We start from the raw sequence: 16,076 nt of genomic DNA, 5'->3' as shown, positions 1-16,076 counted from the left end.
ATCATTAAATGGAATTCCGTAACAGGAACTACTCAAATCATATATGCAAAACGGATTTTATTCTCCTAATGCACAACAAAGCAATCTCGCCATATATGCAGAATATGAACATCACATGCAACATAAATATTGCATTTTCCCACTCTCGTTACGAATACAAAATGTTGTGTCATATATTTTAATGTTTCACTTTTTTTTTATTTCAGGTGGATGGACAGAAATATACAGGACAAGGTCGAAGTAAGAAAATAGCACGTATCGAAGCAGCCGCTGCGGCGCTACGTAGTTTTATACAATTTAAGGATGGAGCCGTGCTAACACCGCTAAAACCAGCCATTAATGTTGACTTTACAAGTGATGAACATTTGGAAAATGGTATTTCAAATATTGGCAAAGATGAATTAGTTGCAGTTTTAGAGCAATATTTAAGGCATGCTAAGTCAAAGTATAATACCGGCGCTCGTTTAGAAAGCAAGTGTTTGTTCTATTTTTTGTTTTTGTTTTATAATTTTTACATTTTTATTTCATTTATATGTCATTCTATTCAAAAGTCGCTTGTTAAGTTATTTATGCAAGGGCAAATCTACTTCACCGAGAGTGGCTCATATCGTCGCTATGCGTTGTGAAGCACACCTACTTCTATCCCAAGATGCCGCAAGGCAAAGTGTGAAGTCAAGCCACGTAACATTTCATTTCCATTCCTACTTCAAACTGCCGCACTCAACCCTGATTTTGAGACAATTCAAGATGTGCTGCAGATTGAAAGGCGAATGTCTTACCACAAAAGAAGGTGCTTAGAATGTGTTATTTCAAAGTAGGAATCTTGATCTTCGTCCTTCCGTCTTGAACATCCCTCGGATAGTCAGCAAAAAAGGATTTCACGTTGAGAAACGCGCCACTCGTGAGCAGAATATCTTCATGCCTTTGCCTTTTGATTCTAAGGATTGTACCACTATCAACCTCGGAATTTTCAAATGGAGTGCATTTTTCGGTTGAAATGCATTCGTGTTTCTTTCATGCTGGCACTTTGTCGCCCCCGAACCATTCAAAATGAGTCTGAATATGAAGAAGTCTGGTATGTTGCGTGTCGTCTTTTACATTTTATTTGCATTTTATACAATAATCCTAGATGGCATCTCTCATATTTTTAAACGGACCGTGCCACACAAACAAATTGTAATATCCGTTTTTACCGCAAGTATAAAATGCATCTTAATAGTTTTATGTTTAATACATGCCTGTCAACAAATTTATAAATTGCCCGGTGAGAAAATGGGGATAAGTGCGTTCTAATTTGACATAACAAGCACCAGAGTCAAGACGAAGTGATGCGTACCATGTAAAAATCTATCTTTAAAGTCATGTAGATATAGCTACGAGATGACTATAAATATAGCGCGGTTATTATTAATCAAACATTCATTCCGCTATAAGATCAATGGGACTGACAAATATTTGCGGTATGCAAAAACATCTTTCATACCCTTTTAAGAGGAATTCCTATAAATAAACAAGACGATTTTCGCGACTCGGTGATAAAGTGTTCAAAGTACTTCCTGCTGAACTGTAAAGTACAATGATTAATAAGAACGCCACTTATAGAAACTCTGTGTGTAGACTTAAATTAATTGAAGTTTTAGCAGCTCGTCTACGTACCTTCGAAGCGGTGTTTGTACTAAAATTTCTATATACGTTCACGGCATTTGAGTGCCGTCGCTCATTTAAACTTTGAAAGGCAAATTATCCCCAATTGTTGAAGCGATTCTGTCGTTTGTCTCTGTCTTCGTTTATAACTTCTGGTAGTTCCATATTGTGTACTTTGGTGGTTTAAATCAATAGGTTGATGACACGATTTTTTTTAATCACCACTTTGAGTCCCGAAGCTGTAGTGCATCCAAATTTGTGAATACAAAATTGTCAATTGTAATTAATACGAACTATTTTTTGATAGCTCCCAGAAGTGCCTGGCAAGTAGGACAAAAAGTCCAACTACAGGTTTTGCTTTACAAAGGAATATAATAGCTTAAAGGATTATCCGTTTCGATTCATGAGTTTTTAAGGTTATATGTGAAATAAAACCTTATTAGAATTTATTCGATGTCTGTCTGTCTGTCACACCCGACTTACTCGGAAAAGGCTAAAGCTATTGACACGAAATTAGATGAGAGAATGCGATCTGTGAGTTCCTTTGTATCCAACTAGTGGCATTTAACTGTTCTTCGCTCCGCAACTAGTTTTGGGGCCAGGCTCGTTCAGCTCAAACGTTATTATGCAAAAGGAATATCACCAATTAGTATTCGTTCGTTCGACAGCTCATACAAAAATCAAATTTCAAGATGCTTTGGGTCACCTCACTGTAACAATTCCACTTTCACATCGAGCGCAGCTGGTAATTTCACCACTTTGGTCGTAGTTTCCAAAATATCTTTCATTAACCTTTACGGTTAATGCTAGGCAGAACAAAGTTTCAAGTTGTCTGCTTAGTTAGTTGGGATCAATTGTTAAACAATTTCAATTTATTTTTACGTCTGTTTTTTCTTTGGTTTAAATAAAACGATACACCGAATTTAGCTAGTTAGCAGTAATCGATGAATTTTGTTCAAAAAGAAAACGTGCTGTGTGCACTTGCGGGTGGTCAAGACAGGAGAGAGCGGCTCATCTCCATGCGGTATTTTCCTGTCCCAACCGGCAACGGCACCTTCTCACCGCTAGTCCTCCACACCCGTGGCGAGTTCGGCGCGCCATCTATTTGCTCGCATTCGCAACATTCGAAATAAATTTCGAATGCCGCGGATCCTGCTGCGCCACATCACTCCGCCCCCAGATGAAATCTAGGGGGTTTCAGCGACTGAATCCGGAACTGCGTTCTCCATCAGTCCGCGAAGCGAACGCGACGTTGCTTCGGGGCGCACACGGGTTTCAGTCTGGACAGAGAGAACGCCTTTTTGCGTCCGCCGATCTCGAGCTGGAAGAAATGTTCTCCCCGCTCGAGAACGCGGTACGGGCCCTCATATGGAGGCTGCAGCGGCTTCCGGACGGCATCCGTCCTGACCAGGACGTGCGTGCACGTGTCCAGCTCCTTGGGCGCACTGGCAGGTGCGGACGAGTGTCGGATGGATGGTGTGGTTTTGATGCGTCGGAGAATGTCCCTCAGCAGACGCACCAACCCCGACTCTGTGAGACTCGATCTCTTGTCGAAGACCGGATCGCTTGGGAGTCTTGGGTTCTCCCCGTATACCAGCTCCGCGGGGCTGGCAGCAAATTCCTCTCGGCGGGTTGTGCGTAGGCCGAGTAGGACGAAAGGCAAGACTTGAGTCCAAGACGGATCGTCGCGTGCCATAATGGAGGCTTTTAGCGTCCGGTGCCAACGTTCTAGCATCCCATTGGATTGCCAGGAGTTTGCCTAACTCCGAGAAAAGGGTGGACTCAAATTGCATTCCCTGGTCAGTGATGACCACTGCAGGGACGCCAAAGCGAGGTATCCACTCTCGACAGAGGGCTTCGGCACAAGATTGCGCCGTAATGTCTTCCAAAGGTATTACCTCAGGCCACCGCGTGAACCTGTCGATGATTGTGAAGCAATACTTGTAACCGTGCGAGTCTCGCAAAGGTCCTACTATGTCGAGGTGTATCGTGTGGAAACGCTTGGTAGTGCGGGGGAATGAGCCCAGTTCTTCCCTTACATGCCTGGAGACTTTACACTCCCGGCATGCGATGCACTCTCTGGCCCAGGAATTGACATCCTTGTTCATGGAGGGCCAGAAGTATTGCTCGGTGACTAGCCCATTTGTTGTCCTGATGCCTGGATGCGCTAAGTCGTGAATTGCACGGAACACTTCCTTGCGAAATTTTGCGTTTGGTTTAAGGCGAGGTTGTCCCCGCATGCGAAAGGGGAGATGTAAAATTTTTTCCTCAGAATATAATCATGTGGATGAAGTATGTGAGGACTCAAAATATGAACCCCCAAAAATGTATCAGGTCTCGTTCTCAGAATCTATTCAATCGAAAGACCTGAAAAAATCACAATGATGCATCTATACAAAATCTAAGCCTCAAAATACCATTTCGATATCTGCTCAAATAAAGCTAATAAATAGCATATTGCCATATTTTAGAAATTTACCCGAAACCCCTTTTAGGTTCGTCCTTGGCACCGTTATAAGTAATGATATAATACACAATTTTGGAAAGTTTGAATAAAATTAAACTATTATTAACAAAGTTATAGACGGCGGAGGCGTATATGACGGCATCATCAGATAAAATGAACTCACATCCGCAAAGCGGATTACCACTTGTAGCCACTTTCGGTCACGCTGCCCCCAGGCCAAAAGTGAGGCAGTGTCTGCCCCGGACGAAACCGTCAGTCGCTTTTTTGAGTTGTCTACCAATTCGATATCCCTTGTAGATGTCTGGCGTCCTGAACTATGCCATCCTCAATCTAAGATTCTTCTTGATTCTATGGTGAAACGTTTCAAGCGGGACAGTTTGTGTAACCATTTTCTAACTCCCACACTGTCTTCCATTGCAATTTAAAGGTAACATCAGCTTCGAACCAATAAACAATTTTCACATGGCTATATTCAGTGGTTGAATCTAACGTTCCTCTTTTGCTTTTATGGGATCCACTGCTTCTTAAACTCAACGTAGAATAATGTCATTTCTTGCATGCGCAATCAGTAAACTAGATTATCGCAAAACATTTATGCTATAATACATCTCACGGCAATTTATTAGCAAAACCAAAAATGTATCAGGTCTCGTTCTCAGAATCTATTCAATCGAAAGACCTGAAAAAATCACAATGATGCATCTATACAAAATCTAAGCCTCAAAATACCATTTCGATATCTGCTCAAATAAAGCTAATAAATAGCATATTGCCATATTTTAGAAATTTACCCGAAACCCCTTTTAGGTTCGTCCTTGGCACCGTTATAAGTAATGATATAATACACAATTTTGGAAAGTTTGAATAAAATTAAACTATTATTAACAAAGTTATAGACGGCGGAGGCGTATATGACGGCATCATCAGATAAAATGAACTCACATGATTGGCGGAGTCGAGTGTGACAATACGTATATCCAGGAATACATTAAATTTTTAGCTATGAACGAATGGAAAAGTGGGTGTAGAAAGTTTCTCACACAAGATCAAAACAAACCCTTTATACCTGAAGCGTCCAGCTTCCGGAATTCTGATTTGTTTAGATTTTTTCTTCGTCCGAGGGGTTTACTTATATTAAACAGATTCTTTCTTCTCCTTACTATTATTATTTTCAACTTATACAGCTGACTTAGTAGTACCAAGAGCGTTTTACATAGATCGGAAGAGATGGTAATCACTTGGTGCCAGGTCCGGACTATACCGTGGGTATGATAGGACATCCCATCCGAGCTCCCGTAGCTTCTAGCGGGTCATCAAAGATGTGTGAGGCCGAACGTTGCCCTGGTGGAATACAACACCATTCCTATTGACCAATTCTAGCCGCTTCTGGTCAATCGCTGGCTTCAAACGGTCTAGTTGCTCACAGTAGAGGACCAAATTGAGGACCTGGCCATAGTTGAGTAGCTCATAGTGTCCATAGTCCAATCTCACCAAACACTCAGCAAAACCTTCCTGGCCGTCAATTCGGACTTGGCGATGGTTTGGGCCGGTTCGCCGTGTTTCGACCACGATCTTTTTCGCTTGAGGTTGTCGTACGTGACCCACTTTTCATCACCAGCTACCATCCACTTCAAAAATGGGTCGAATTCGTTCCGTTTCAGCAGTGCATCGCAGGCGTTGATTCGGTCCAAGAGATTTTTTTCCGTCAACTCGTGTGGCACCCAAACATCCAGCTTTTTTTGGAACCAAATCTTCTGAAAATGGTTCCAAACCGTTTTATGGTCCTTACCCAGTTCCTGGCCCATCGAGCGAATGCTCACATGCCGGCCTACTTGGATGATTTGGACGATTTTATCGGTTTCTACGACGATTGGCCTACCAGTACGGGGTGTATCTTCGATATCCACTACACCAGAACAAAATCGATCGAACCAACGCTGTGCTGTGCGAATCGTTACAGTACCGAGCCCATAGACTTCACAAATTTGTTCGTCCGCCTTCGTTGCATTTTTAGCTCTCCGGTAGTAAAAACGTAAAATATGACGAATTTCTTGCTTGGTGGACTCCATCTTCGACGCGCTATAACTTGATACTGAAAAGTATGATCACAACACTGTCGAAGAGATACTTGTAGCACGATTGTCGTCTTCAGATCGACGTATAGTATGACCCGATGCGATAGGTACAACACAGGATATGTTTAAGTGTCGCCCTCTATTGACAAAAAACGAAATTTCTTTTTGTCTTTGTAAGAATGATGGGGTCGTAAGTCCGCATCAACTTAATGCTGGACCGGACCAAATGGGGAGCAACTTACTACCTCTTTCCTGATCCACGGACCCCTCGCTTAGGGCTTGCACCCAAACTTCTCAAAAATGTCAAGCGCTTACGGTAGAGGTGAGGCAGCGTTTGACAATTTGCCTCTGACCTGGTAAGAAACCGTAAAGTCGTCATCCCTTGACATTTACGACATTTCTTTTTCCCCAACCCTATATTAGAGTGTACGATGATATGTACATGATTCGTATGATACATGCATTGAGTATTTCCGATTATTCACTTCAATGTGATACTGATATCTATCCCTCAAGGTGCAGTAATTTCACGCAGAAAACGCAACTTTAATTAATCTGTTATTACTTTGTTAATAGATAGTTACAGCATTCCCACCAAATTTTCCAGTGGGGTGCAACATATCATGGTCTATATTGTTGTTTCACGATGAACTTAAGGAGGGTTCATAGTAAGCTAATGAAATATAGTGATATGCTATTATCTCTATTAGAACAAATATCGAGACGTACAGTATTTAGATACTTATAAGGGGATTCCCATGATTTGTTTTAATATTTATCGGTAGATTAGCTCCATGAAAATCATTATCAACCATTTTGTTTGAGGATTGAGGGAGTTCTAAGCCCGCATCAAGCTTTCTTCCCAATTGTCCGGTGGTGGTAATACCCAAAAATTCAAAAAGAAACTGACGATTTCTTCCAGAACAGAGACAACTCATTAGACATTGCCCCACATCTGCCTCGGGAGCAGCGCGACCAAAAGTGGTTGTAGATGGCAAGCGCTCCTTTATGTATAATGGCGAATACTACACGAGTACGAATTATATCCAAATGTGATTTGTCTTTATATTCAAACATTTTTTTAAGCATTGAGTCCGCATCGGATTGATGTCAGATCGGACCAATTGGGAAGACTTTCTCCCACATTTGTGGTCCACGGACCCCTCTTTTCTAAACTAAGTACTCAGATTTCCAAAAAAAATTACTGACATTGTCGTCCAGGGTAGAGACAACTCATCCGCAAAGCGGATTACCACTTGTAGCCACTTTCGGTCACGCTGCCCCCAGGCCAAAAGTGAGGCAGTGTCTGCCCCGGACGAAACCGTCAGTCGCTTTTTTGAGTTGTCTACCAATTCGATATCCCTTGTAGATGTCTGGCGTCCTGAACTATGCCATCCTCAATCTAAGATTCTTCTTGATTCTATGGTGAAACGTTTCAAGCGGGACAGTTTGTGTAACCATTTTCTAACTCCCACACTGTCTTCCATTGCAATTTAAAGGTAACATCAGCTTCGAACCAATAAACAATTTTCACATGGCTATATTCAGTGGTTGAATCTAACGTTCCTCTTTTGCTTTTATGGGATCCACTGCTTCTTAAACTCAACGTAGAATAATGTCATTTCTTGCATGCGCAATCAGTAAACTAGATTATCGCAAAACATTTATGCTATAATACATCTCACGGCAATTTATTAGCAAAACCAGCCGTGAACGCCGCACAATATCAAATTGACATCTCCTAGGGATCAAATAATCAAGGCTCAAAAAAATGCTTGCTTGCCGCAACTTCAATGAGACTTTCTATGATACGGACAGGATATGCTGTGCGACGAAGTAAGATAGTGGGACTCTGGTGAGTGTTACTTTCAATATTTCAGCATTTTGCTATTGTATTCTATCAAGTCTGCTGAAAGTAAGGCTGAATTTGGTGTCGGATTAATATTTACCACATCCACACTGCGATATTCCGGTCTAGGATGAGAAACATTTCAAAAATAGTAGTATGTAGTATGATTGAGAGTGGAAATGCCACTGCATACCGCATGACGAAAAAGCTTGTGGACTTCCCACATACGACGAAGAGTAGCATAAGAGGTGGTGGGAACATTTCCTCACGATTCTCAACCGCATAATCATATAAAATAGCTAGTCCGCATTACACATTGAAAAGGAGTACTCTTCCAAAAAAAAGGGGAATCAACTTGGCTATCAATGCACTCCCGGGGGAATAGTTCACCGCACCTCCTTGTGTCAATATAGAGCTGCTTCTTCTACTCATCCATAAAAGCAAGGAATTTGAGATCTTTGTCTAGAGTGCAAGAAAGAGATGATCGTCAAGGTTCCGAGAACACGGGAACACGTCTTGAATGCGATAATGGGAAGAATATTTACGTGTTTCTTGCGGTTCCTAAGATTATAGCTAAAATCATCCTGGAATGCATTGAAGAATATTGCAAAAGCATAATCGACAGAAAGCAGGCTGGTTTCCCTCTTTGGATCCTCCTGCATTTTGACTTTTTCCATCCTGCTTTGTCGAAAAGACATGACGGACTTCAATGTACCATCTGCTATCTGACTAAGTCGTGGATCTTGAGGGAAATGACTCTAGATTTGGAAAAAAAATCAGTTAGAGTTGGACTGAAGATAAACACCAACAAAACCAAGGTGCTCAATCTGTCATCGTTGTCTGCATTAACGGGCAAAAATGTGGAAATGCAGATACCTCAACGAGTTATTGTTACTCCGCGCCAATTTTCTGCCCGTGCTTTTATCTGGGAAAAGCAAATGGAAAGTAACCATCATCGTTACTTAAGGGCTCCAAGCCTTCACTAACACTTGGCTGCTCCATGTCATCAGTGTAATCTGACCTGAGCAAATATGGAATGATGTCCTAAGTTTACATTCGAGGAAGTTGGTAGCGAATAGGTCACGCTTTAAAATGGAATGCAATGGAACCGGCTTTTCCAAACTGCTCGACGAGTAAAGTCCCCTAGAAGCATATGGTGCAGAGCAGTAGAGGAAGAGTGCAGGCTTCTCGGGAAGACCTAGAGAAAGCTCAAAAGCACTTCGTCGAAGCGGGAACGATGGTATGTAGGCGTGGTGGATACGCCACGCTCCATGTAGGAGTTATTTATCACCATGTATTTCAAATATTGCTGAGGTGTTCCGTAGTCCAAACGACATCACCACAATTTGTCACAATCCATTACCAACGCTGAATGCGGTTTTATGTCGATCCCTTTCGTCGCTTTCAATTTGTTGGGATTGGTTTAACAGATCTAAGTAGGTTTATTTAACTTCGTGTAATCTCCACAGAACCGAGTACTTTTAGTTTTCCACTTCCTTTCGTTTTGCATGTGGCCATTGATGAAGCCTACCGAATCGGAAAAGCTTCACCTGTATCAATGCTATCGTTCACGATTGAAGTTGTGCCATCGCTGCTTTTAGCAAACACTCCCTAATACTTCTTCAGAAGTTGTTTAGCTTCACGCGTTCCGTTTCCGCCAAGTTTCTTGTGGTAACTGTCCTATAACTTCAATTCAATGAGCTATCCAAGTTTAGAACTCATACTGGTACCAAATTACTTTTGTTCTTTTCAACCAGCGTTTTTCCGATAATCACTCCGTTTAATAATCATTCGAGTCCAGTTAAGATGCCGAGGTATTTCTGCATTTCTGAACTTCACAATTCGTTCTACATCTAATGTAAGTCCATTCCTTCTGAAATCTAGTCTTCCCAGTATTGGTGTATTCTCACCTCGCTAGACGAATTCCTGTAAGTGATGAGATCATATTATATCAACCGAACTAACCTCCTGTATACATTGCTATCGTCTTTTCAAATTTCAAGTCGGAAAGTGGAGATGATAAAGTAGCCTCTTGTGGAAGCCAACTAATTGGTCAACGTTTAGCTTGGGTTTTTAGTTGCTTGACATTCCTAGAAACTATCATACTGCTTGTACCTTAGTTTCACTAGATACGATTGAAGATAAAATCCCACAACTTCTGAAAGACGTTTCGCCAAACTAATCCAAAAGCCGTAGGTCGTAAACAAGTACAAAACCAAACCTAGCAAAAGCTAAGCTAAAAGGGCCTCGAAAAGCGCCCTTTATGAATACGTTTTATCGCTTACACTAAATAAATTTCGAATACCGCGAACCCCGCCGCTGTTTGCGGAATTTATTCTTGTTTTCTCTCTCCTGGACTTTTTTCGGACTCTCCGACAATATTGAGCCACAGCATCACAGTTAACGCATTTACCTTTAGAGCCTTGGGGTCCTGCCATTCCCAAAGTTTTCACTAAACAGTGAATTTTCATTTTCCATTTTCTAATTCGTCATCTTCGCATATCATTTTTCGGGCTTTCTAAATGAGCCAACATACTGCAGACAATAATACATTCGAAATATTTTACATAAAGGCCTTTTTTGAAATAATGGTCTCTCGCTTCGTTTCTGGTTCGCGAATACCATCCACAAAAGATTCGATTTTATATCCTTCGATGTAGTCTGCTAAGCAGTCCGCATTTATCATATAAGTCAGCCTTTCCACTTCTGCTGCAAGTATTACAGTTCTTGTTTTCTATATTTGGTTCCTAACTTTTGCCGGAGCAGTACCAAATCCGTTGTATAATTATTGAGTACCTCTTTCGAAACCTCCTGCAATACTTCTGTTGCCGCACCTTGCAGTAGTGGTTCTCCTGACGTAGCATCAGAATCGTCCTCACTGTAATGATTTTGGGCGGCAGCGGTTCTGAACTGCATTTTCATTCTCCGCCATAGACCGAGGCTTTAGATTTAGATGCATTTTTGTTCTTAGCTACAACCAAGTCTAAATCCAACTTGATTTCGGGATATTTTTGTTTCAATTTCCCAATGTAATCTGAATCATACTTGGCGCTTACTTCTAAATTCTAAAATTTGATTTTCATCTTTTTGATTTTCAAGTCGAACTTTCTCGTGACACTTTCAATCCTGACCTCTTTACCGTACCTGAAATCTTGGATATTATAACATTTTTTGTGTGTGTGTGAGACTTCGCGTTTTTCTGACTTTTCAAAATCTTTTCCTCCTGTCGTCTGTCCGCTTTTTTCACTGTTTTTTCTTCCTGCTTTAACATTTCTTTCTATAATTTATTTTTATTCATGGTAGTTTGTTAGTCAAGTGTTTAATAAAATAAACAGTCTCTGATTTATTAGCTAGAATTTTTTTGGTATGAGAGACAAATATCGTATTTCGCGATCTTGATTTTTTTAGCCAATAAAAGAGCTACTCTTCAAGCCCTGTTTGATTTTATTCTTTTTGTTTTTCTTTTACAGATCTCTTCCCTCATTTTGCGGTTTTCTAAGTTTTCTTTAATGCGTTCTCGCATGCTTCCATTCTCTTGTTGGAACAATGTTTGCACTGGATTTAGTGCACTGTTCTTAATCATTGCAGTGTGACAATTCATTTTCCTCAACATTAATACCTCACGATTCCAAAGTTTTGCGAAGTCTTTGCTCGAATTCTGCTTTTGTCCCCGGTTTTGAGCTGCTCCAGTTTTTGCGTTGTTATTCACGTGAATCCCGAGACTTCCGTTTCCGGGCCGGTTATCGTTTTATAAAAATCAGAAGCTTCCTAAAGTCTTTTGACATGAAACTCCAAAATCTTCGTAATCTAGATATCTACACGTAATTCTCAACACTCGTACGAATTGCACACACTACTTCCGTTGCCTTCTAACAAAAAAGGCTTTTTCAAATCTCACTTAATAAGGTGCGCAAATACTTTGTTAGAAAACTACTTTGATATTGGAGCCTCACGTCGACTTATAGAATTCAACTCTCACGGCTTTTGTCGTGTGGTGTGGTGCGGTCAAGAGTTTCATGACCTGTTGTAGAGAAAGCAGATGTCATCCAGACAACCAAAGTGCGAAACACCACGGTTCAATGAAATTCACTGAATGTCAACGTTACCTGAGAATATCATCGGAAACAACAACAAAATATACCTTTGTCTTCTACTTTAAAGTTGAAACACCTCTGAATGAACTCAGCGGAAAAACACAGGGTATTTCGCATCGTCATGTTTAGTATTAATTGTAGTCACTGATTTCGATGGAAGTTTGAGCATTATAGAGAGTTCGGCATATCCCCAAAAAGTCTTCAAACTTTAATACCACACTCTTTAATATAACAAACGCAGTTTTCTTATTGAACTTATCATCTGTCAAAATGCTTTCATTACTCTAATTAAAGGGATTAACTTAATAAACTTCTTCATTTAAACTTCAAAATTAAAGCAAACACAGATATATCCCTAAATGTTGCTTATACGCAAGCTAATTGCGTGAAGCAACTATGGACACTTTTCGTTCCCCCAAATCTTGTTGCCATACCACAAAATCTATTATCGAGTCCCTGTAGTTTTTGCAAATTTATTACAACCACTTATCTTGAAGTATTGGAAAATTGAATCCAACAGTGATGTGAAGACTGATAAGGATCCCCACGGGCACAACATCCAAATGTGCCAAAATGTAGGCAAAAATCACTCAGTAGCATAAAAATCGAATTGAGCACCCTACGTCCTAGTAGGCACCCAATAAAGAAGTCGAATAACGCAAGGTAGCTTCACCGTTGGTCAATTCAATGGCCATGAACCTGAGCGCCCGAAAATCGGAAATTTTATTTCCAATCAAACACTCCATAGGAGGGGGTGTGATGCGGCACGAGATCTCCAAGTTCAATGAACACGATCAATGTGAGCGCTTGGGGCATTAACTAAGTTAAAAGTTGGTTGTAGTCACAGAGAACATCTCTTATTAAGAAACCCGAAAAGGAGCCTCGGATCAACAGAGGAAGCAAAGGAAACATAAAATAACGTTTTTATAGTTAAGTTAAAGTCAACATGTGATTTGTTGTGCTGGAAGGAACTAAAAACCTTAGAAGCCAGCTTCGTCTTCTCATCGTAAAACTACTAAAAGGCACAATCTTCATGGTACTACCAACGATAACAGGCACTGGCTCATCGATTTAGTATTTCTGCTATTCACTCTTTTGTGGAGTATAGGACATCCATGACGATCGGGATTCGAACCAGTGTAAGGAGATAGAGAGGCTGGCACTCAATCGCCTCGGCAAGAGAAATATCCTTGAATCTTCAACTGTTTATAAAACATACATAATTTCACAATGCACAATTAAATTAATGACGCTCTTATTGAAAGCAACCGGCTGTAGCCTGTGTGGTATGTGTTCTGATCATGGTACAAATAAGGCAACGATATTTATCTCTCCATTGGCCCTAAATTTCCTTCCCACAGCATTCTCTTGGGGTCTTAGAATAGGAAAAGTTGCTGGGGGCAGATTTGGATGCGGAAGCAATTCGAAGTCCAATTCATGCAATTTTGCCATCGTTTTCATTGATTTGTAACGCAGTTGACTTGATGAAACAGCATTTTCTTTTTCTTCAAATGGGGCCCCGATTTCATCCTTCAATGGCTGCAATAACGCTATTAGTAGTGACTGTTAATGGGTTTTCCCTTCTCAAGACAGTCAATAAATATTATATCATGCGCATCCCAAAATACAGATGCCATAGCCTTGCCAGCCGACTGTTGCGTCTTCGTACGGTTTGGAGTCGGTTTACCGCGGTTCACCAGTCGGATGACGATGGTTTTGATTCTTATGTGAAATAATGGAACTATATTTCGTCCATTATCACATATCGATGCATAAATTCGAGTTTTTCATGGAGAAAGAGCTTCAAAAACTGCTCATAATCTTAAACTCGTTGTTGTTTTTGGTCGATTGTGAGCTCACGTGGCACCCGCTTTGAACAGAGCTTTCATATACCCAAACATTCGTGCACGATATGTCCAGCTCACCTGGGAATGGCTTAAGATCCCCTTATCCAACAACGCGGGTGGACGTCTCTTTTCTCTTTGTGAAAACAAGCGTATGTATACAGTAATATTGCTTGATTGCACCCAAAGTTCCTCAGATAACAAAAACACAAAACCTTTATACCCGAATCATACAGCTTCCGATATTCACTTGTTTGTTTTCTGAAATAGAAAGACCAAAAATAAATTATTCGTCCACATGCAGTTTCTGAAGCCAGTCTAATTATATGGCTCCTCCGTTTCGTATAACCCATGTGTCGAAATACAGTATTTTTTTCCTAACGCTTCCGAAACTCCATGGCGTTCTTAACACTAAGATTCGAGGCTGTGACTATGTAGTTGAGAGCAAGTGCCTTTAGTTTAGAGAGCCCATATGCCTATGCTTCGCATAAACTGACTTAGCAGATATTGAATGAATTTTCGGAAGTTCATAATTTCTGCCATGATAGCTAGTATAATGTTATCTATATATATTTCTCTTTGTCTACCCAGAGGTGTAAAAATGTTAAATAGACACGTTCGCCCCAGCTCAGCCTTGTGAGCGTTAGAGCAAGAGTTGAATATGGGATAGGCACCGAATTATCCTCAGTCTCTCCTGCCTAAAACCCCTCGGCAGTGCCTTTATGCACATTCGAGATCGATCTGTTTTTTTTTTTTTCAGCCATGACTTTACCGGTCTCACCATCTCCGTCACAAAGGCCACCACATCCGCTGGGTGCTTTATTGTAACAATCCTATCTCAATCATACCGAAAGCCGATAATCACAGGCTATTCTGGGTCGAGATGATATATGACCTACCATTGCAGAGGATTCAGTATCGAGCCCTATGGTACCCCGCTGTGAAGATGTACTTTCTGGGGCCCTTACCCGCACCGTATCAGAGACACTTATTTGAGAGATAATTCTAGACCAAATGTTCTAAGTATACACCTATGTCAGTCAATGCGCCTTTAATTCAGTCCCGTTCGAGTCGAGATGTGTAAGGCTTCATCCTGGATGGCTTCAGTGTTAACTCTCACCTGATAGTCAGAGGGGATTCTGGGTGACGTTGTTATTCGAGCTCGGAGCACCATGCCAACCAGATAGTGATCCGAGACTATCCCGGCCGCTATAATATATGGTGTAGCGGCTCTTCTCCAGGAAACCGGTCCCTGTCCAACGCATCTCCTGTAACGCTGTTACATCAGCCCTATATTGGGACAGGGTATCGACTAGCTGGTTGGTTTCCGTGTAGGGTTGTCAGTCCTACCCAACCCCCTACCTGGAGGACCAGTTGGTACAATTTGTCCCGTTTTTAGGCGCAGGAGACTCGCCTTCATCCTTTTCCGTCTTCAGCTTTTCGTTAAGAAAGAACTCACAGCCACGTGGAGGTAGAGATAGGATTTGGTAGTAGAGCTGTTGGTGTTGCGTTGCCCAGGTTTTATGCTCCATCATGGGTCGGGACCTATACTACCCTTTGACCACTAATTTATATACGTGCATGCATAAATATTATATTCGATAATAGGCAATTTTTGTTTGTTTCCGGTGAAGATAATAGCTACCCCTGTAATATGTACGTAAATCCTGCAGTTCGAAAGAAATATGGAGAAATATTTTGGGTGTTTAGGCATATACGAATGGAAAAATATGCATAGAAAATTTTTCACATGATGAGCACAAAACCTTCATACCCGAAGCACCAACTTCTGGTATTCCGATTTGTTTAAGAATATAAGAGAGCCCTGAATTCACTATTCACTTGATGGCGGACCGGACCACGTGGAAAGAAGCTTTCTTTCACGTTTTCTGGTCCATGGACCCATCTGCTCTGGGCCAGAAACCCGAAATTCAAAAAATCCAAAAATAGACAACTTGCAATTTCGCCCAGGACCTGTTTATCTCCAGAGAATAAATATCGGGGTGTATATGGCTTCACCCTGGTTATTTGTTGGTAAAACTTTCACGGCTGGTGCAGTTACTCCCTGTACTTTTCGAGTTCACAGACCTGTTGGTTTTCCCA

General features: G+C 41.2%; 1 protein-coding gene across 2 annotated transcripts in view; it reads left to right on the top strand.

Moving 5' to 3' along the window:
* The window catches only part of LOC119658349 (double-stranded RNA-specific editase Adar), a 123,272-nt gene that overhangs the window by 94,480 nt on the left and 12,716 nt on the right, over positions 1-16,076 (top strand). Inside the window, exon 4 of one of the 2 annotated variants that reach the window (XM_038065705.1) lies at positions 207-375. In XM_038065705.1, the coding sequence (XP_037921633.1) occupies positions 207-375 (169 nt within the window). Of the gene's footprint in view, positions 1-206; positions 472-16,076 lie in introns of both variants that reach the window. The other variant, XM_038065704.1, reaches the window with a different exon arrangement.

Source organism: Hermetia illucens, chromosome 5 (genome assembly GCF_905115235.1).
Source record: "Hermetia illucens chromosome 5, iHerIll2.2.curated.20191125, whole genome shotgun sequence".
NCBI lineage: Eukaryota > Metazoa > Arthropoda > Insecta > Diptera > Stratiomyidae > Hermetia > Hermetia illucens.
This window is presented reverse-complemented; position numbering and strand designations above follow the sequence as displayed.